The sequence below is a fragment of the Gasterosteus aculeatus genome, chromosome 3 (assembly GCF_964276395.1).
Source record: "Gasterosteus aculeatus chromosome 3, fGasAcu3.hap1.1, whole genome shotgun sequence".
Lineage (NCBI taxonomy): Eukaryota > Metazoa > Chordata > Actinopteri > Perciformes > Gasterosteidae > Gasterosteus > Gasterosteus aculeatus.
Window position 1 is genome coordinate 1,593,835 of NC_135690.1, and position 19,908 is coordinate 1,613,742.

Below are 19,908 nucleotides of genomic sequence, written 5' to 3' on the forward strand. Positions count from 1 at the left end.
AACTCTGCGTTGGCCGGGAATCGAACCCGGGTCAACTGCTTGGAAGGCAGCTATGCTCACCACTATACCACCAACGCAACACGCTCAGTATGCATCACATTCATAATTTACCGTAGAAATCTTCAGGAGTACCAGACGAGAAGTAGCGGTGCTAAACTGTCCTGCCCCCACACACTGAATCACCGAATGTATATGACTAAAGGGATAAACAAATAAATGCATAAAAATGGTTGTATTTTAGAGACCAGCATCCTCGTGTGATGCACAACACTTTGTCTTAAAAATGCTGAAATGATGTAGCACTTTTTATTTCGCTTTATTTCATACATGTATTTCAGCATTTATTGTATTAATTGTATTCTTTTTTTGTATTTGTATGTCCCAATTTGTATAATAATTTAGTATTTATTCATTAGAAACATAACATAGACCTCACATTTAGAAAGAAACATATTGAGTTACACAAATATTGTGGGGACCATATGCGTTACACTGCCGTGAAACATGACTTGATCAATGTTGTTAAAGGAATAAATATAAAAACACTTGGCCAGTACGGGTATCGAACCCGCGACCTTGGCGTTATTAGCACCACGCTCTAACCAACTGAGCTAACCGGCCGATGTTCATACGTCCCCCACAACACAGAACTAAATCACAGCTTCCAATATCAGTGAAAATAATATTTCTTTTTACTTCCAGCAATTTGGAGCGCAATGACCTCGTGGCGCAACGGTAGCGCGTCTGACTCCAGATCAGAAGGTTGCGTGTTCAAATCACGTCGGGGTCATTTATTTTACTCCTTCATGGGTTGAAGGAAATAAAACAAATACAAATATCAATCAATGCTGAAATAAATGCAGGAACAGGCTCAATTAAATAGAATATTACGTGCTTCAATAAGCATGTAATGAATTAAATGGATTTTAATGAAATTGTTAGATTTTATTTTCAAACTAAACTACTGAACTAAGGAAATTCACTTAATATTCACCACACTACCTAATATTGCAGAAGAGAACAAGAAATACGAAGGAAACATTCCTGAAAGCAGCAACAAAATTCATTGGGCTCGTCCGGGATTTGAACCCGGGACCTCTCGCACCCTAAGCGAGAATCATACCCCTAGACCAACGAGCCACGCTGGGTTCGGTGGCTGGTTTCTAAATTCAAAAAATGATCAAAGAAATTATCTTTTAATTTCAATACTATTCTATTTAAACCACTTTGCAACCGATTTTCGACAAATAGTCAGGTGACATTACAGTTTGGTTCGTATTTGGATTTTAAAAAAAAAATGAAAATGACTGTTATTTTTATTAGAAAAACGTAGTTGATGTTAAAATGTTTGCAAAACGATTGTTGCGTGTTTTTGCAAAATCTAAGTTACCCGAATGAATCCATAATATTGATTTGTCCTGTATGGTCGATCTGCGTCCGAGTCTACGACCAATAAAAGTTACAAACACGCATCAGCAGATGATGCACATCTGGCTGTGTAGGGAAAAAAAAGTTTGGATCTTTTACCTCACTATCAAACAGACACAGAAATACATTCGTAATGACTTTAAGTGAAAGAAAATTTATAAATAAATTCAAGATATTTATTCATAATAATAATACATCCGTATATACACGTATTTCTATTCATTCAAAGTCATTTTCCATGGGGAATAAACACAATGACAAAATAAATAACAACACGAACTAAAGCGATGACATAACATTAAGTAACCACACAAAAACGTGGTTTAAAAAAAATTATGAAGTTAATGTATTTCTCTTTATATATTTTAGATATGTGTATTTAATCCTGCATTTATTGCTAAATTAAAACCTGTTGTACTCCATTTCGGCGCATATAACAATGATAGATACTAATTACAATTTGAGTGGTAATATTCGCCGTCTGACATTACGCAGCAGTCAGCAAATCTGTCCACAGCATACGGGTTGTTCCAATGGTCATGTGACCCAAACTCAGCCATCTTGTGGAAAACGAAGAGAGAGAGCGAGAGAGAGAGAGAGAGAAAGAGAGAGAGAGAGCCACACAACTCGCATACAAACCTTGTGCTGTCAGAACAAGCCGAGGTAAGACAGCCAAAGTTTAATACACTAGCAAAGAAAATGCTTACATTTAAGTAAAGCGCCATGTCAGAGAGTGATATTCTGACGAGCCGGTGTTCTTGGGACTCTTCTTTAACGACCATGTTTACTTGGCCCTGAAGCACCGGGCTCGAGTGGTTCGGTGTGCCTCTCCGGGCCGTGTAAAGGGCCGGACGTTTCGTCAAGGAAATGTTGTTGTGGATCCAGTCTGTTCGAAGGCCGCGTGTAGCTAGCTAGCCAACCTGTTAGCATGTGCTAGCTACAAGTGTTGAGCATAGGGATTAACTCATGTGTCCGAGCAGTGTTGCGTTTCTTTTACAATTCATATAAGTTATGTCAATGGGTGCTCTCCTTTACTAGCCGAATGCAGCGGCAACAGATGTGGATATTTGCGTATGACATGCATACATTAGTAACGATGGGTTATAACAGTGCTAGGTAGCTAACGTCAGTCAGCCAACTAACTAGCTAACCCGCTAGCATAAATACACTGGTGTGGCACCAGCATGTAGCAAGCGGCACTTCCACTACAACTCTCATCACACCTTGTATAACACGTGTTATAATATTGTGACCTCCGTCTAGAAATGTATTGGTTTGTGTCAGTTACTAGTGTCACGTGTTTTGACGTTCGCTTAACTTTGATTATCCTTGTTGGCCATTTATTTGACGTGTTAGCTCACGTTGCAAGCTAACGTCATGTTGGTATCGTTAACCTAACCTAACGGTTGATTTCCACTAACGTTAAACCTTTCCGATTGATCACCCTTGCGAGCTTTTCACATTAACTTGACATTAATCAGTGACTTGACCATCTGTTGTTTCTGTCACAATCTACAACACCGGAGTGGGTCGGAGTGACTCTCCGCTGGTCATAGCTTTGCTATTCGCTTAGCATTAATGTTACACGGTGGAATCAACAATCGCGACAACTAACGTTATGCAAGAACATCGTGGTCATTCATTATATTCCAGCTGAATTCAGCGGTTGCCCTTTAAATTAATGAATTGCCCGATGGAGCCGTATGAATAAAAGTTGTTTTTAACTGGACGTTTGAGAGTCGGTGAGCTTCGGCTCTCAAATCATTTCAACCACATAACGTTATTTATGTTAAATGTATGTTGACACGTACGAAGCGTGGTGAAAAAAAGACGTAAGCAGCATTTGCGTAAGTGGCTGATTTTACTGCTGTAAGTACAACAACTTACACGTGGCTTATCGTGGCTTCCATATGGTCATCGGTGCTCTCTGTCCGCTGTTGGCGTTTGTGCCTCATATTTGATTGAGCCCCTCAATGGCACACGACTTTGCATTCAGGCTCAAGTGCAAGGGACACTTTTTATTTTTGTATATAAAGTGAACGCAACCACCATCGACAATTACAGGTGTGCGTGGTCTACACTCTTTGCAGACTGGGTGACTGCCTAAAATAGCTTCAGCAGAGTGAAATTGAACACTGCTTGTGTGCTAGTGGATGGGCTGTATATCCTGGGGAGTTGTAACACATTAAAGCAGGTGATGAAACCTTAAATACTTTCAGAGAGATTCATATTTCTGATGAATGACTTGTTTAAATTTAACCTTAACTTCTACTAAAAGCTTGAACGATTTTGGTATGGTTATTATGTTTCCATTGAGCAAATGTGCTTGTGATAACTGCATTTCACTTTAGTTATCAAAGTTTGAAGGTCTAGTCATTGACGATCAAAGCTCTCGACCCGTGGAGAAAGACTGCGGTTTGCTGATGTTCCAGCAAATACAACACGGTGTGTTGTTAAGCTGTAGAATATCCCATAGCAGTATTTACTGACCAGTACCTTTTTTTTCTCCTCTTTCATATTTGCAGAACTTCAAGGAATTATGGACGAGACTCAGACACTTAACTTTGGACCGGAATGGTAAATGAACTGGCGTGAAATTTACGATTTGTCTGACCGAAGGGATTTGTAGGTAGCCAAACTGGTTTTGTGGTGGGACCAAGTGCGGCTTTCCTACACATGTCCAGACATGTCAAGTGCCACCTCGGCTTATCTGTTGTGTTCCCTTCCTCTGACCCTTCTCTGTTCACCATGATTCCCCCCTCTTTCTCTCTCTCTCTCCAGGCTTCGTGCCTTGTCTGGAGGTGGTGGTGGCAGCGGAGGCGGTGGTGTTGGTGGAGGAGGTGGCTGCGGGATTGCCTCTCCGCCCCTCTCGCCCGCATTGCCAAAGTATAAACTTGCGGACTATCGCTACGGGAGAGAAGAAATGCTAGCACTTTATGTAAAGGATAACAAGGTTTGACGCCCCTAATGTCCTAATCTTAGCTGTTGATGCATGAAACCTGACTGAAATACAAATTGTGTCCCCGCTGAGATCAAAATGACGTCTTACATTTTCTTTCAAACCCTCATGCATCTTAACTATGATTGTTTAGATCCCTATAGACCTACACGATAAGGAGTTCCTGCCCATATTGCAAGAGGAGCCCTTGCCACCTCTGGCACTCGTGTCTTTTACAGAGGAAGAACAGGTAAGAGTACTTGTATCAGGTATTTTATCTTGGAGAAAAATCATGGCATCAGAAACTCTTCCGTTTGACTTTGAACTATTCATTTAGTTAAAATAAATGTCACGTTGCCCTCATGACAGTTGGCTCCTTTATTGTACTATAAAGTACTTTTGGCAACACTGGTACCAAAATACAGGACAGGTGCAAAGAGGAGAGCTAACCGCTTGTGTTTTGTCCCCCGTGCTCCCCTCCCTCGTTTGTGTTTGCAGAGAAATTTTTCCATGTCTGTAAACAGTGCAGCTGTACTTCGGCTGATGGGACGAGGGGGCGGTCCGATAGTGGGGGCACCAAGAGGCCGAAGTACCTCAAGGGGTAGAGGTAAGAATTTCCTCATGTTTCCCTTTCTAATTTCCTGGGATAAGTGGCGTTTATGCTGTGATGAGTTGTCTTTTATTCATACAAGCTTTTATTTAAGCTATTTAGCGATGCAGCTTCAGAAGCCCCAACAACTGCACATAGTTGACATGCCTTTGAAGAATCCCCCCTACTGAGACTGGGAATGTTATATTGGCACTTTGAAGGTGTTTATAGTCTTCCGGAGTAAAAGTTTTGATGTCGCAAAGTCATTGGCTTTTTCCAGGACTACATCCATATGATTTTTATTCAATTAAACTCCTGGTTGTGTTTCACCATTTGTTCCTTCTTCATTTTTAATAAAGATTTCTGGCAATCCAAAAGTCGATTTGCATTGGTTCCAGGGATGATATGGACAACATTAATATCATGTCACATGTGTTTTTATTGTATTTTTTCATTTCTTATGCTGGGTCATCACTATTCATAACTGTAAAACCAGTGTTTGAGGAGACGGGGGGGTCCAGTTGTCTTTACTGCTCGACTCTCAGTTCACATTCCCAGCTTCAGGTGCAGACATTCGATCGGTTCCAATTGGATCTGTAGCAGCAGCTGTTAAAATCTCTATGTAGGCTTTTATGTACTTCAAATGATCTTTGTTATCTGTTCATGTTATTTATAGAACTATTTCTGTCGGGCCATGTCATATGAAGGATATTTTTATAATAAGTGGAGAAGATGTCGACACTGCAAAATATTTTTTTGCCCTCTGACAGACGGTGTGAATATTAGTCATTATGCTCAGTACCAATCAGACTCACTTTGACTGGTACTGTGCACCAGGATACCAAAACACAACTGCCATGTCACTGATGGAGAATATGCTCTACGAATAATGGAACAAATGAAATAACCACAACAGTGAGTTAAAGGACATCCTTGGATTTAAAAGAAGAAGGTTGTACAGCACAAGGATGCCGTTGTTGTTGGTAGTCAAGTTATCTTAGTGTATGTTTTAGTAACGCAGGTTCAACAGTGGCGGTGGTTATAAACTAATTTCTTAGAAAACGTCAGGTGTTTTTTATGTAACCCTCTGCTGCTGTCAGATCTGTGATTACAATGTAAACTCCTGCCTAAAGGTGAGTTCATGCTTAGCAGTCAACGGCAACTCGACCTCCTCCGGTCACGTTAAGTTGTGTCAACCTGTGACTGTTTTCAGGCCGGGGAAGAGGAGATGGAGGTTTTTACCAAAGAAGTTTTGACGATGTGGAAGGTTTTGGTCGTGGAGCGAGGGAGATGCATCGTTCCCAAAGCTGGGAAGAAAGGTATCAAAATTCCCATTTGTTGACTTATTTGGACAATGTATAGATGTTCAATACGGGCTTCTTTAACTCAACGTTAACGGTGTTTCTCTTCCTCACCAGGGGAGAGCGGCGGTTTGAAAAGCCAGGTCGAAAAGACCCAGGTTGGTGTCACAACCAAGTAATCTTTACATGTCCAAGTTGAAATGTCAAATGCACCGGTTTATTTACTTGTTGTTGTTTACCGCAGTGGAAGTTTCCCCAGGACATTTTCCGATGAATCACGGTAAGTGAACTTCCTAGCCTAATAATTAAACCGTGGTATCAGGTTGTTGACAAAAATAAATCGTTTTTTAGGAAGGCAGTTAATTGAGTTGGCTTCTCTTTAGTTAACCATCCCTCCACTCTTTGCAGTCCGGAGCAACTTTGAGGATGCTGTCCTAGGCCTCCCGAGGAAGCACGATTTCACGCGCTCAGAGAGCGAGAACTGGCGTTCTTCTCAGAATGGTGAGGATGGTGGGAGTGGCGGGGGGGGGGGGCAGTGTCACTGGGACAGTAACTGGTGGGCCCAGGGGTTCCCAATTCAATGGTGAACTGGTACTTCCCTGTTAGCTCTTAATGCATAGCTCAAAACAACAGTAGTGCAATTGATTAGGCAGATCATTAGATTGTGATTGGTTGTCGATGTGAGATATTTACCTCAGAGGGCCCTCGGTCAGCAGGGTGGCGGGAACTCGCGGAACAGCGTCGCCGTTTCCCGTTTGATGCGAGAGAAGACGAGCGCGGCTACAGGAGGCCGCGGTCGGGTAGCGGCAGCTTGGAGGACGAGAGGGACAGCCTGCCAGAGTGGTGTCTGGAGGACGCAGAGGAGGAGGCGGGCACCTTCGACTCATCAGGGGCCTTTCTCTCACTCAAGGTTAGAGAAGAGTTTTGCTTAAATACAATCATGGATTGTCTTTGAAATCAAGCTTCAATAGACGTGTTGCTGAAGAGGCGGAGTGTGGAGTTTGAACATGTTCACCGGTAGGCGCCCTGCTAACTGTTCTGACGCTCTCTCCATGTTGGTGGTGAGGCTTTTGTACCCAATCGATGCTCTAGGATGCAACTATATCATGGCAGGTGTATTAACTACAGTGGCCGTTTGTTTGGATAAGAAAGGCTCTCAATAAATCTTCAACCTGCCTGTTCCAACGGGCACAGCACTGGCTTTATATAAATGGCTCGTCTTCACTAATTTGCGTCACTATTATGGAGCGACTAATTCCTTTGACGTGATCGGCATTCCATAAATCAGAGTCAATGTAATAAGTCAGAGTGGTGTTGATGTTTTCTCGTTGTGTATTCAGAAATCCTCCAAGGAGCCGATCCTGGAGGAAGGAGAGCTGGACTTCAGACCCTTGGAAGAGTGTGAAGAGGGCCTGGAGGAGGATGACTGTCAGCCCAGGGAGACCAAAGAAATGGTAGCGGAGGCCAGGGGAGAATCCGATCGAGAAGGTCAGTTGGTTTGGCTTTTCTATTTCTATGTTTGTTTTTTCTCTATTATTAATTTGTTATTTTTCAAGTTGTATGAGAAGCATAGGTAAGAACGTAGTGCAAGAATCTTCCACCTTTTTCCTAAATTATTTCTACCCAAATAAAAGAATATGTATGTATTTTACAACACATGCTTGATGGATATATTGGGTATGTTTAGGAGATATTTCAGCATTATGCTCCCAAACTAAATGGCAAAATGACCAAAACAAAAAATGTTTTCTACTCAAACAAAACGATTGAGACTGTTGACAACAAGACAATCCTGCGTGAGTTGGTTTGCTGCAGTGCGTTTGAGGAGGGAGCAGAAAGCAGAGCCGGTACTTGATTATCTGAAATGCAGTAAATTAGTTAGTTATGGAAACCGTTTCAAATATTCAGCATTGATATGCAACACAAAATCAATACTATTCTGTGTATATGCAGTACTCTCATAACGCTTTTGTTTAGCCAGCCCGTCTGTCTACACCTGAATGGTATTCTGCTCGTGATCTTTGTTACCTTCGTACAGTCATTTGTCCCAGCTTACATTATAGAAACGTGCAGTAAGTATAACACCACACTTTTTGCAAAGCCGTATTTGTTGTAAAGGACACAGAAAGACAATTGACTGCTGATCAGATGTTTGCTGCCTTAACCACAAACCACATGTTGAAATAAGAATTTACCGTTAACAATTTTAGAGGGAAGGATGGCTGACAGGGAAGAGGTTCTCACGCTCCTCGTCAATTATTTCAGCATCAACTATTATGAAAACTGTTCATTTGAGGGTCACAGTAATACAGCTTATGGTACCATCTCATGTCCTTGTTATTATTGTTACATTTATTAGAGTCGAGAACATCAGAGGAGTCTTAACCTCTTCCTCCCCCTCCCTCAGAGCCCCAGGTTGCTGCCCAGCCTCTGTCCCTGAGCCAGCCCAACAGGACAGAAGAGGCTGAGAGGCCGGCTGAACGCCAGCCCCCCCTGGAGCTCCCATCAGAGCTTTGCAAAGTCCCCCTGCGCATCCCCATGTCAAACAGCATGCTTGAGTCCCTACCCATGAACCACATTACAACCAGAACAGGTGGGATATGCGTCTGTGACATTATAAATGTGACATTTTCTTGTTGCTTTCATAGGCACACCTGCTAAAATCTGCTTTTTCCTCATGCTGTTTATACAGAAGTATCTGCTCCATCGCCCAGCATCCAACTACCACAAAAGCCTCTAGAGATTCCTGTGACCATGAACAATCCTTTGCCTTTCTCTTCAAGTGTAATGGCACCGATAGGCAGGCAGGTTGTGTCACATGATACAGATGAAGATGGACTGAAACACTTTGAGCGGGTAAGTTAGTAGAAGTTATTCTCTATTCCAAAAACAGTCATAGCACTTTAAAAATCTCTATATTAAAGCAGTGATGGAGCGTCCATTCAAATCAAACCATGGATTTAAAAGTTAATTTGTTCTAAAAGACGATAAAACCATTCATACCTTTTCTGACCCCCTCAAACTCCAGCAACCAATTAGTTAACTCCTCGACAAAGCGGGAGCAGGAGGCCTTTCGGTCTTGATTCTAAACCGGCTTATGAGTTACGCTGTAGCCTTCTGAAGTTCTATCTCTGTCTTGGCACCCACCTTCTCGCAGGAGGCAGAAAAGATGGTGGCTTACCTACAGGATAGTGTGGTGGATGATGACAGACTTCCAGCAAAGACTTCAGAGAAGCCCAAACCTGCAGGCCTGTCACTCACCCACGAGGCGGCTCTCAAGTGGTTCTACAAAGACCCCCAAGGGGAGATCCAGGGTAAGACAAGAAGAGTGTTGTTGTTTTTTTGACTCCTCAAAATGTGACTGGACTGCTTAGCATCCATTTTTTCTTATTATTTTCAAAACTGCGCCCCTGAGACGTTTTGTCCCCCCTCAGGTCCATTCAATAACCACGAGATGACGGAATGGTTCCAGGCTGGTTACTTCACCATGTCTCTCTTGGTCAAAAGAGGATGCGACGAAGTGTTTCAAGCGCTTGGAGAGATCATGAAGATATGGGGCAGAGTACCGTTCACTCCAGGCCATGCACCACCACCTCTACAGGTTGGCGGAATCAGCGCTGTTTCAAATGGCTGTCCAAAGTTTATGATGTTGAATCTGTACTAGCCACGGCCTGCAGGTGGTGGGGTATGCCACTCTTCTAATCCTTTAGAGGAATTCTTCATGTATTTATAAAATGGTGTGAAGACCCTTCTCGTTCTCTTTAAAGCGACAAAGATCTGCCTCAGCCCTTTTTATACATACCATTGAGATTGTTTGTTTGTTGCTACTTTTTGCCTGAGCTATTTGACTGCTATTATTTATTCAAATTGTCTCTTGTAATGCAGGGGGATGGTGATCAGGAGAGATTGAAGAGGCAGCAAGAGCTCACCGCTCTCAATCTTTACCAGTTACAGCAGCTTCAATATCAATACCTCCTCAGGTACACCAGGCTCCAGATCACACTTGTTTCTGTCTGCAGTTGCAGCGCGGTTGTTTGTGTGATAAGAGAAAAATGTCTAAATCTAGTCATTTATAACATGCCTTACTTTCTAGACTCGGTGAAGAAATCGGTTAAAGCGCTGACGTCTTCCCTCCACCACACAAAGACATGCACCCCAATAATACACATTGTAACAGAAAACATCTAGCTTTGCCAAATTCATCAAAACATTACTAACGTCACTGTGGCCTCTGGTAATAAACATGAGGTGAATCATCCACTAATATTATTCCAATGCTAAATCCTGTTTGCTTGTCATTCTCTTCCTCTTCCACCGCTCAGGCAGCAGTATGCTCAGGCTCTGGCGCAGCAGAAAGCTGCGGCTCTCAGCTCCGCACCGCTTCAACAGCAGCAGCAACACCAACAGCAGATCAACCTGCTTCTGCAGCAGTACCAGGCTCTCAAGCTAAGGTCGATCAGACCACCTCTTAATCCATCTGTGCTTCGGTGTTTGCAAATCTTACCGTGCGTTGACATGATGAGTGTTGCATGTGTATTAATGTGTGTGGGGTTTTTTTGTTTTGTAGAGCATCTGAAAGCCCCCTGCCTCCTGTAACCCGGACCCTGTCGGTACCGGACTCTGGTTCCGTGTGGGAAATGCAGAACGCGTCCTCTCAGGCTTCCTGCACACCGAACGTTCCACAAGCTGCTCCAAATAGTGAGCGCTCCCTCAAATGTGTCCCTTAGAATCACACGAGAGGACCAGAAAAGGTCTGTCCCATTATGACGGGTCTAACGCGTTGTATTGTGTCACTCCACAGCGTGGGATGGCAGCAGCGTGTGGGATTTGCCGATAGACTCCGTGGCTCAGGCGCCGACCATCGAGCAGATGCAACAGGTGGAGAAGTCAAAGTCTGCAAAGGTAAACGCTGTTTCCAGTAAAGTCAAGACGTCCTATCGCCTTGGATAAAGACACAGCCAATGGATGAGTGTTTTTGAAAGCCTGAGAATGTTGTTTTGTGATTTGTAAGATGAAATAAATTGCATTCAGATAGTTATTAGGCTGATGAATCAGTGATTTTAATATGTAGAACTGTCTAGATACATTCTCGATTTGCATCTCCCTGGATAATACAATGGAGGGGGGACCTTTGATTGCCTCTTACGACAGGTGGAGTTGGAGAGGCGTGATGCAGAAATGAGAGCCAAAAGGGAGGAAGAGGAAAGGAAACGCCTGGAGGAGGCCCTGAGGGCTCGACAGGAGGAGGAACGCAAACGCTTGGAAGAAGAGGAGCTGGCACGGCAAAAACAGGTCGAGCATTCAAACGATATCGATATGAAGCACCCAAACCGTTTTGCTGCTGTTTCATTGTGAGAGCTGGTTCCTTGATGGCTGTTGAGGACTGAGCCAGTGTTGTGTGTTTCCAGGAGGCAGCATTAAGACGGCAGCGAGAGCAAGAGGAGGCACAGCGCAGACAAAAAGAGGAAGAGGAGAGAATGGCACAAGAGGAGGCTCTCCGTCGATTAGAGGAGAGACGGAGGGAAGAGGAGGAGAGAAATAAACAGGAAGCGTTCCTTCGCAAACAGGCGAGCTATGGAAATGTCATGTACTTCCTACTTCCTTACTGGATTTGTGAAATGTCCCTAAAATGCAATGTTTTCTACCGTTATCAGGCAGAGGAGCGCAGGAAGCAGCAGGAGGAACTTGAAGCATTAAGGAGGCGGGAGGAGGAAAAGCGAGCGGAGGAAGAGGCGGCGGCGGCTGCTGCTGCTGCCCAACAACAACTGGAGGAGCAGAAAAGGAAAGAGCAGGAGGTCCAAAAGCAGCAGGAGCTACAGAGGCAAAGGCAGCAGCAACAAGAGGCTCTCAGGAGACTTCAACAGCAGCAGCAGCAGCAGCAGCAACTCGCACAGATGAAGGTAAGCGCGGAGGATACGTCAGTGAAGATGGCATAAGCTGTTTGACGTGTTAAAACACCTCTTCTGCTCTGCAGCTGCCGTCCTCTTCGAAGTGGGGCCAGCAGTCGGTCAGCGCTGTGAACCAGACGCAGAGCGCCTTGTCACTGGCTGAGATCCAGAAGCTGGAGGAGGAGAGAGAGCGACAGACGCGTGAGGAGGTAAATGCAGCCAGCCTTTTGTTCACATCATGTTTTAGTGCCTCTTTTGAGGGCAGAGTAAGCGTCTTTTCATTCAGACAAATATCTTTTTTTTTTTAAATGATTATTGTTCATATATTTATTTATTCAGTGTATTCCTACGCTACAGTGTATGCCTTTTTATTTCAACCCACAGCAGCGACGTCAGCAACAAGAGCTCCTGAAAGTACAGCAGCAGCAGGCCTTGCATCTGGCTCAGCAGCCCCAGTCCAAGTTGTCTGGTTGGGGAAGTGTGGCCAATCAGCCAGCTGCTACCAAGTCTTTGCTGGTGATTCAAAGGGAAGAAGCCCAGCAGATGAAACAACGGAAGGAGCAGCAGCAGCAGCAGCAGCAACAACAACAGCAGCAGCAGCAACAGCAGCAGCAGCAGCAGCAGCAACAACAACAACAACAACAACAACAACAACAACAACAACAACAGCAACTACTGCTGCTGCAGCAACAACAACAACAAATACAACAACCACCACCGCCGCCCAGGCAGCAGCAGCAGCCGCAGCAGCAACCACACTCCATCGTCCCCCAACAGACCCGCTCTCAGAACAGAACGGTATGTGACCGACACGATACTGCGTCTTATTGGCTAAATAAAAGCAGTGTAGAGCTGCAGGGATTTCTATAAGAATTAGCAACATTTTCACATTAGAAGTTAAGCCCAGAATATTACTCGATGCAGATTTGATTTAAATAGGTAAGCGCTAAAACTCTTAGCTTCTGGAAATGGTGATGGGCCTTTTCTGACATTCTATAGACGAAACAACGGACTAGTCAAGCTAGTAGTAGAGGCAGATAAACCGTTGTGACGTGCGTCCCTAGCAACCAGTGTTATGAAAGTAACCGCATCTCGCTCTCTTCACAGACGTCGTCTCTGAGTAGCTCGGTGTGGGGGTCCGTGAACGCCACAGTGTGCCCTAATTGGGGGTCAGACTCCAGCAGTATCTGGGGTGACACCCACAACGCTAACATGGGCTTCTGGGACGAGGCGGTGAAAGAAGCGGTTCAACCTCCTCCAACAAAGAAAGGCAGCACGCAGAAGAACAACAAAGGCAACGCAAACCTCAGGTATTAAGAACGCCAAAGTAGAAATGTCCTGGTCACAACCTGCGGAAGAATATATATGAAGTGAGTAATACACACACACACCTTCTTTTTGTCTTGCTTCTGTATTTTTTGCACAGTAACTCTGGGAGTGGGCGGGCCAATAAGAAAGCTGAGGAGGAGGAAAAGCTGCTAAAGCTGTTCCAAGGAGTCAATAAGGGCAAGCAGGACACCTTCATGCAATGGTGCGAGCAAACCCTGCACACCCTCAACACCGCCAACAACCTGGATGGTGAGACTTGCTCATAAACATGCTTTGCAAAGGCAGTGCACCTCCAGCTACTCACAAACCTCCTCCATCCGTCTGCCCGGCAGTTCCTACGTTTGCATCCTTCCTGAAAGAGGTGGACTCTCCGTACGAGGTGCACGACTATGTCAGGGCCTACCTGGGGGACACTCCCGACGCCAAGGACTTTGCCAACCAGTTCCTGGAACGTCGGGCCAAACAGAACGCTAACCAACCGAAAGCGGCACCGCAGAACCAACAGCAAACCCTCAAGCAGCAGCAGCAGGTGAGCAAGGCTGAAGTGGTGCCAGGCGCCCTGTGTTTGTGCTCCCATTTCCACCCCATAAAGGCCTAAAAAGCAAAAGAACAAGCGTGGGACTAGTGTTTCTTTTTCTTTCCCCTCCGATGTGACCACACCCAGTCGATTTGTACCATTTTGACGTTCTGTGCAGGATTCCGTATGGGGCGGAACAGGATCTCCGTCACCCTACCAGTCCAACCACACCAGTGGCCACCAGCAGCAGCGCTTCGAGACGGTCACCTCTGGGAAGAAGAAAAAGAAGCAGAAGATGGTCCGCGCGGACCCCAGCCTTCTAGGTAACGGTCCATCTGCTGCATCTGAAGACTCTGGAATGACGCGTCACTGCAGTTCACGGCTCAGCTGCTAATTGGATCCTTCGTTTGTTTCAGGTTTCTCTGTGAATGCGTCATCTGAGAGATTGAATATGGGAGAGATTGAGACTTTGGAGGACTGATAAAGGGATTGCGGCCAAGCAACTCCACTGACTGTATCCAATTTGAACAGCAGCTGTTTTACCCAAACCCCCCCCTCCTCCCCCCCCAAATTCTTCCACAACGTTCACATATATTTTTTGTTTCGCAATTATCAGACAAACTGGTAATCTCATTAATTCCAATTTGCGAACAAACTGCGATCTCTGAGGCAGAGAGTGTTTTCTTCTTGCTCACGGACCGAAGGTCTGACGGAGGAGAAGTGGACTGCAGCAAACTGGCCAGTGGGACACCCGACCAGCCGAGAGAGCATCGCCAAATCAACTCCAGGGTCCACCGGCGGCTCGGACCCGACTCGTGTCCTGCAAACAAATTGTTCATATTTGGACTCTTATTGTATGGGATATAGATGGAGTGTTATGGGAAAAGGGTCCGAAATTATCTTCTTTTTGTTGTTTTATTTATTGGAAGTCCCCCCCCCCCCCCTTCCCGACGCTGTGTTCACATTACAACCAAAATTGACATCGCGTATCGGGACTCAAGTATTGCGCAGGTGTTTGTCGGCGTGGTCATTGTCCCCAAACGAAACGGCCTTTTCTTTGTTGTAGGTGGAAGAGAACCAGGTGAGATAAAAACACGTTTCACGCGTCATTGGAGAGAAACAAAGAAAAAGGGGTGGAGCCTCGATATGTCGCGTGGCGCTCTTGTGTTCCACTTTAATCCCTCCCCTCCCTCCTCCTGTTTTATGCTGGGTGTTCATGGATAATGGAGACACGGTAGAGCCCAAGGATTCGTGCCCACTGATGTCCTGTTTTAAGGACATGTCAAAAGTTCCAAGTAGTTATCTATTTCTTGTAAAATACTAGGCTGTTTGAAGAATAAACTTTCAACTCTGCATCTGTATTATAATATATGAAAACGATCTGCTGGAGTTTTTTTTTATTGACGTATTAAATAAAGCAGTCGGTGGGCTGTCCACGCCTGTGTCCAAACCAATCGGAAAGAACTCAAATCTGCAACGTGTCTTTGATTCACAAGCGGTTACAATAAAATGTGTGAATGAATAGAATGAAAGCGTTTACACGAGCGGAGCCACTGCATTCACAACGTTAATGCACGGAAGACACTTTTCAAAAGAATTTAGTTCCAAACTGGCAAATGTCTTCCTGTATCAGAATCTCCCACAGGGGTTCGTGTGATCCAACATGACGAGTAAAAGTGCATTTTAAGCTGTAAGTGACACGATTGAATTGACATCCACGAAAAAGGAAATGAAACCCGCAGACACTTGGTCGCTAGACTGAAGCGGAAGCCTTTTTTTCTTCTGACACCCCTCAGTGTCGGAGCCTCGCTGGTACCGTTTTCACTGCGCGAGACCTCGTTGTGCAACGTGTGCGTTGGAACGGCCGCGTGCCGGAGAGGAAACGCAGGCCCCGACTTCACGACCCCCAGCCAGAGATGTTCTCCGTGACTCTACACCACGAAACAAACATGAGCCAATTGCCCCGAGGAAACACTTCTCTCCAAAGCCCCGTGAGGGAAAAATTACATCAATTAAATAATACAAACCACTTTTATTTGACGGGTACTTTGTGTGATTTTTAGACCACGGTACTTTCTCCGCCACGGCCGTCTTTGTTTTTTAAGATGAATTCTTCTGCCGTCACACGTTTCCGGCCTGAAGGCGTGAAATGTCCATGCGGAGACGTTCGCGATGCGACCGGCGTGTTTACCCCTCACACTAGTAGGGGTTTTGTAATGGGTGGGCCGCCGCCGCCGGCGTGCTCACAAAGTCCACACTGTCCAGACGGTCCTGTGCGCACCTAGTCCCGCCCCTTCACTCACCCCCTCGCCTGCCTACCTCTCCCCCTCCTGTGCTCCCCCGTACTCCTCTCCTGCTCCTCTTCCATGGTCAGCTACTCGTTTGAAGTTCCAACGCGTTTCTGGGAGCAGCCGACACCTCGTCCCTCACAGCCACCATGGTCCACGGCCGCGGAACCTGCAGGTTCCTCCTGCTGCTGCTCCTAAGCGTCTTGGTGGCCTTTGTACACTCAGGTAAACCTCCTTTTGAGTGTGTGATGAATATGCTTATTTCACATCAGATAAGTCTGATTTATAGAAAATAATCCTGCTGCCACCTTTGCAACGTCACGGGCAACGTTCTTTAACAAATATGGGAACAAAAAGGAAATTCTGAAGAAACTCATTTTAAATCCTTTTTGTGGAGATGGTGGAAGATTGCAGAATTGATGTGTTAAAGATTTTGGATTCCAAATCGTAGTCGTAGTTATATGCTACGTATATATCTGCTGTATGTGGTTAATGGGCTGATGTTTGGTCATCTGTAGGCATCAAGTATGCGTGTACTGTTCACACACACACACACACGTGTGGTTCTGTACTCCGATGTAAACGAGGCCGTTGTTGAGACAGAATTTTTGTTGCTTATTATTTCACGTAGGTGCAGATTTAAGTGTTGGTGGTTGTAAGAAGCTCTGCAGCTGAACTTTTTTTTTTCACCCAACGTCACCTCGTTCTCTGCATCAGTGCCGTATTTTGGACAGACGGGCGCAGTCGCTGTTCTTTCACTTCTACTTCTGTATTTTTCTGCTCCTCTGTGCGACATCTATCGAACCAACTTGAAAAGGGGCTTTGGACACAGCAGAGAAAGCGCTCGGGTCCAAAAGGCCACCGTGGAGGTCAAGAGGGCAACGGGAACGACGGGGGGGGGGGGGGGACGAAGCGAGCCGACAATGTCCTCCCTGTCCCGTGAGAGAGAGAGAGGAAAAAAACCCACTGACTAAACACACAAACAAAAAGGTTTCTGTCCGTTAACATCGAGGTGCCGTGAGCAGCGTTCTAATGTCCCGCTGCCTCTTCTCCACGTTGCCTCAGTGCCTCGCAAGTACAGGCGGGAGACTTTCCACTCTGCAGCCCAGTGAAGCAGCTGGTAACCAGTCAGTGAAACGACTTTACACAGGAGTTCATCTCTGGGTTATATTTTCCAATGTGAAACGAGACGTGGGTGAAACCAGGAGACGCCACAGCGCCGATGTCCTGTTTGTTTGTTTTCGGTGTCGGGGGGAGAGGGGGGGAGAGGGGGGCGGGCGGCGTTCTGTCATCTCCCTGCCTGGTGTGAGATCCTGACCCAAGAGGCTTCAGCCACCAACAAATGGCCGCCTGTGTTTTTAAGAGTCTGAACTCGCTCTCCCCTTCAGTCCGCTGGGCTTTTATTAACCCGGACTTGTGCAAAGAGACGGATTCTCTTGATTGACACGTGGAGTCGTCTCTCTAAATAGTGTCACTTGCTGGAGTTATTTCCAACCAGGGCTTCCCGTCCGCTGAGGGGTGATTACGCTCCACTTTGACTCAAGGAAAGCAGAACTCACCTCCAACCAAAAAACCTCATGTGTTGAGGAGGAAACAAGCCAAACAGGATTACCAGTGTGGTGGGGCACTACCAGAGGACGAGCATGACGACGGTTTCTTTTCTGGGTACATTAATTCCATTTCCCAGACGTTATTAGCTGGAGTGAACTCTTCCTCATGGAAAACAAACACCCGTGGAAACATGGTGTTGTTATTTAAGCCCCCTTATTAAATCAAGCCGTCCAGAAGGCTGGGCCCCTTCTGCACACAGGGACTATTTAATAAACAAGTTGGTTTGACACCCAGCGCCCCGGCCGCTGCCTCCTCTGGGCCCCGGCCGGTTGTTACCGGTTGCAGCCCGACGCCCGGCGTGACCGCACAAGCTGCCTTTTGTGCGCCGGCCTGAAGGCCTCATTGATGAGCGAGCTGGCCGGAGGCCCGGGCCTCCGAGCCGCCGGCCAGCTACAGGACGGGGAGCCGCGCGCCGCTCGGTCAACACGGCGGCATCAAAATACTCCCATCAGAACGCAGGAGGCACCGGAGTGAGCGTGCACAGGTGAAACACTTTTAGGAGGTATTCATGTGTTATGGGGCTGGAAAACAAATTAATTTCAACAGAAAACCGTGCAGTTGAGTTAATAAAGAATGTCAATAATGGTGGATTTTAAGAGTCGACCTGGGGGGATCATAGCAGAAGGAAATGTTCCTACCGGCTGCTGTCGACGTCTCCGGGTCACTTTGTGGGATCAATAGCAAATCATTGCGTCTCTCGACACTGTGTGTCAAAGGAAAAACAAATACAAACACAAATAAGTTGCCTGAAAGGACGATTCTCATGCAAGCTTGACTGAACCCTTGAAAGCCGCCGAGAGGATCCGTTGCTCAAACGGACGAAACGTCCGTCCTCTACAAAGACGCCCTTGTGCCCGAGCCGTTGACCCAGCGAGACAGAGCGGGGCTGTTGGGGTCATTACAGAAGAGGCCATGTGTGCGTCCCGGAGGCCTCGGCGTTCACCGACAAAGTCAAACACAGCCGTTGGTGAAAGTTGCTCCTCGTATATAAAGGACGCGCAGAAAGTGGACGCGGGAATTCAGATTTTTTGTTTTTTTTCTCGGTTTGCAGAGACGGTCGCAGACTCGACAACCAGGGACAACCAGGACACCATGTCTGGAGAACCCCCCGGTGACCTCACCACCAAGGACCCCTTCCCCGGCAGGACGGAGCAGCCCTTCGACTACGAGGACGCCACGCACCCTCACCCCCTGGACGGGGAGGCCGGTAATTTCCCCCGACCCTTCGTGCACCAAATGTCCCGTCAGCGTTGTGTGTTCCAGTGGTGTGAAGTTGCGTCGCCGTGTGCGTTGCAGGGGGGCTCGGGCCGGGGGCCATCACCGCCATCGTTATAGCCGTCTTCCTGGGAGCGTCTGTCCTTCTCGCCCTCATCGTCATCACACTGAGGAAATTCACCGCCTCCTAGAGTGTCTGTGTGTGTGTGTGTGTGTGTGTGTGTGTGTGTGTGTGTGTGTGTGTGTGTGTGTGTGTCCTGCTTCTTTCTTTCAGTCTGAGTCGTGTCTTTGGCTTCGCTGAAGGGTGGCGGCGGGTCCCTTGATTGACAGGTCCCCCCCCCCCCCCCCCGTCCACACACCTGGACCAGTGGAACTCTTGCATGCTGCTTAAACGTCTGAGGACTGTTGGTTTTTTGGAATAGTTTTCTGCACGCGTCGGCTTGTAGTTGTCCAAAGTACGCCTGCTTTTGTTTGTCTGTATTCATCTGTCATTTTTTAAGAAAGATGCACACCGTTTTTTCGTTTTGATTCCAATCAAAAATAAATCGTCCTTCGTGTCACACGTTCACAAGTCTTCGCAAGCAGTGGAATCAGAATGAGGATGAAACCGTTTAGAACGGCTTCCTCCATCTGTGTCAACAGTCAGAGTTGAGTGAGTAGTTTTTTCTTATCATTTTATTTGCCAGAGATTCTAAATTATTTTAGTGACATTACTTTGTATTTCACTGCATCCTCGGCCATGATAATGTGATTGAATAAATAAAGCCAATAAATCTGATGCCAATTACTGTCTGTGTCAGTTTT

General features: G+C 46.1%; 2 protein-coding genes and 4 non-coding genes across 9 annotated transcripts; 3 read left to right on the forward strand and 3 right to left on the reverse strand.

Annotated features, from left to right (window-relative positions):
• Nucleotides 1–5: 5 nt before the first annotated feature.
• Nucleotides 6–77, reverse strand: trnag-ucc (transfer RNA glycine (anticodon UCC)). Its single transcript has one exon. It is a non-coding gene; the product is annotated as a tRNA-Gly (tRNA).
• Nucleotides 78–547: 470 nt separating this feature from the next.
• trnai-aau (transfer RNA isoleucine (anticodon AAU)) lies at nucleotides 548–621 on the reverse strand. Its single transcript has one exon. It is a non-coding gene; the product is annotated as a tRNA-Ile (tRNA).
• A 97-nt stretch (nucleotides 622–718) lies between these two features.
• Nucleotides 719–790, forward strand: trnaw-cca (transfer RNA tryptophan (anticodon CCA)). Its single transcript has one exon. It is a non-coding gene; the product is annotated as a tRNA-Trp (tRNA).
• Nucleotides 791–1,068: 278 nt separating this feature from the next.
• Nucleotides 1,069–1,140, reverse strand: trnap-agg (transfer RNA proline (anticodon AGG)). Its single transcript has one exon. It is a non-coding gene; the product is annotated as a tRNA-Pro (tRNA).
• Nucleotides 1,141–1,898: 758 nt separating this feature from the next.
• On the forward strand, nucleotides 1,899–15,460 carry gigyf2 (GRB10 interacting GYF protein 2). Of its 4 annotated transcripts, none has more exons than XM_040171425.2 (29): nucleotides 1,899–2,091; nucleotides 3,954–4,005; nucleotides 4,210–4,381; nucleotides 4,521–4,616; nucleotides 4,865–4,973; nucleotides 6,169–6,274; nucleotides 6,374–6,414; nucleotides 6,501–6,536; nucleotides 6,665–6,757; nucleotides 6,970–7,166; nucleotides 7,597–7,744; nucleotides 8,664–8,849; nucleotides 8,949–9,112; nucleotides 9,414–9,570; nucleotides 9,691–9,857; nucleotides 10,142–10,236; nucleotides 10,579–10,707; nucleotides 10,824–10,954; nucleotides 11,058–11,158; nucleotides 11,408–11,548; nucleotides 11,665–11,823; nucleotides 11,911–12,156; nucleotides 12,231–12,353; nucleotides 12,529–12,942; nucleotides 13,252–13,454; nucleotides 13,571–13,722; nucleotides 13,806–14,002; nucleotides 14,169–14,313; nucleotides 14,407–15,460. In XM_040171425.2, the coding sequence occupies exons 2-29, from the start codon at nucleotides 3,968–3,970 to the stop codon at nucleotides 14,469–14,471; spliced, it is 4,011 nt and encodes a 1,336-aa protein (XP_040027359.2). In that variant the 5' UTR covers nucleotides 1,899–2,091; nucleotides 3,954–3,967; the 3' UTR covers nucleotides 14,472–15,460. The 4 variants fall into 4 exon arrangements, with proteins under 4 accessions (XP_040027359.2, XP_077954740.1, XP_077954739.1 ...); XM_078098614.1 differs by having other exon boundaries at nucleotides 1,900–2,091; nucleotides 6,973–7,166; XM_078098613.1 differs by lacking the exon at nucleotides 1,899–2,091 and adding an exon at nucleotides 3,522–3,622.
• A 144-nt stretch (nucleotides 15,461–15,604) lies between these two features.
• On the forward strand, nucleotides 15,605–19,888 carry snorc (secondary ossification center associated regulator of chondrocyte maturation). The gene is made up of 3 exons (XM_040171427.2): nucleotides 15,605–16,503; nucleotides 18,941–19,096; nucleotides 19,186–19,888. Exons 1-3 carry the CDS (start codon nucleotides 16,428–16,430, stop codon nucleotides 19,293–19,295), a joined length of 342 nt encoding a protein of 113 aa, XP_040027361.2. The 5' UTR covers nucleotides 15,605–16,427; the 3' UTR covers nucleotides 19,296–19,888.
• Nucleotides 19,889–19,908: the final 20 nt, after the last annotated feature.

Coding starts and splice junctions, on each gene's coding strand:
- gigyf2 (XM_040171425.2), top strand. CDS start 3,968: ATGGACGAGACTCAGACACTTAACTTTGGACCGGAATG. Junction 4,974..6,168: donor AAGTACCTCAAGGGGTAGAG/GTAAGAATTTCC, acceptor GACTGTTTTCAG/GCCGGGGAAGAGGAGATGGA. Junction 8,850..8,948: donor CCACATTACAACCAGAACAG/GTGGGATATGCG, acceptor CTGTTTATACAG/AAGTATCTGCTCCATCGCCC.
- snorc (XM_040171427.2), top strand. CDS start 16,428: ATGGTCCACGGCCGCGGAACCTGCAGGTTCCTCCTGCTGCTGCTCCTA. Junction 16,504..18,940: donor GGTGGCCTTTGTACACTCAG/GTAAACCTCCTT, acceptor CTCGGTTTGCAG/AGACGGTCGCAGACTCGACA. Junction 19,097..19,185: donor CCCCCTGGACGGGGAGGCCG/GTAATTTCCCCC, acceptor TGTGCGTTGCAG/GGGGGCTCGGGCCGGGGGCC.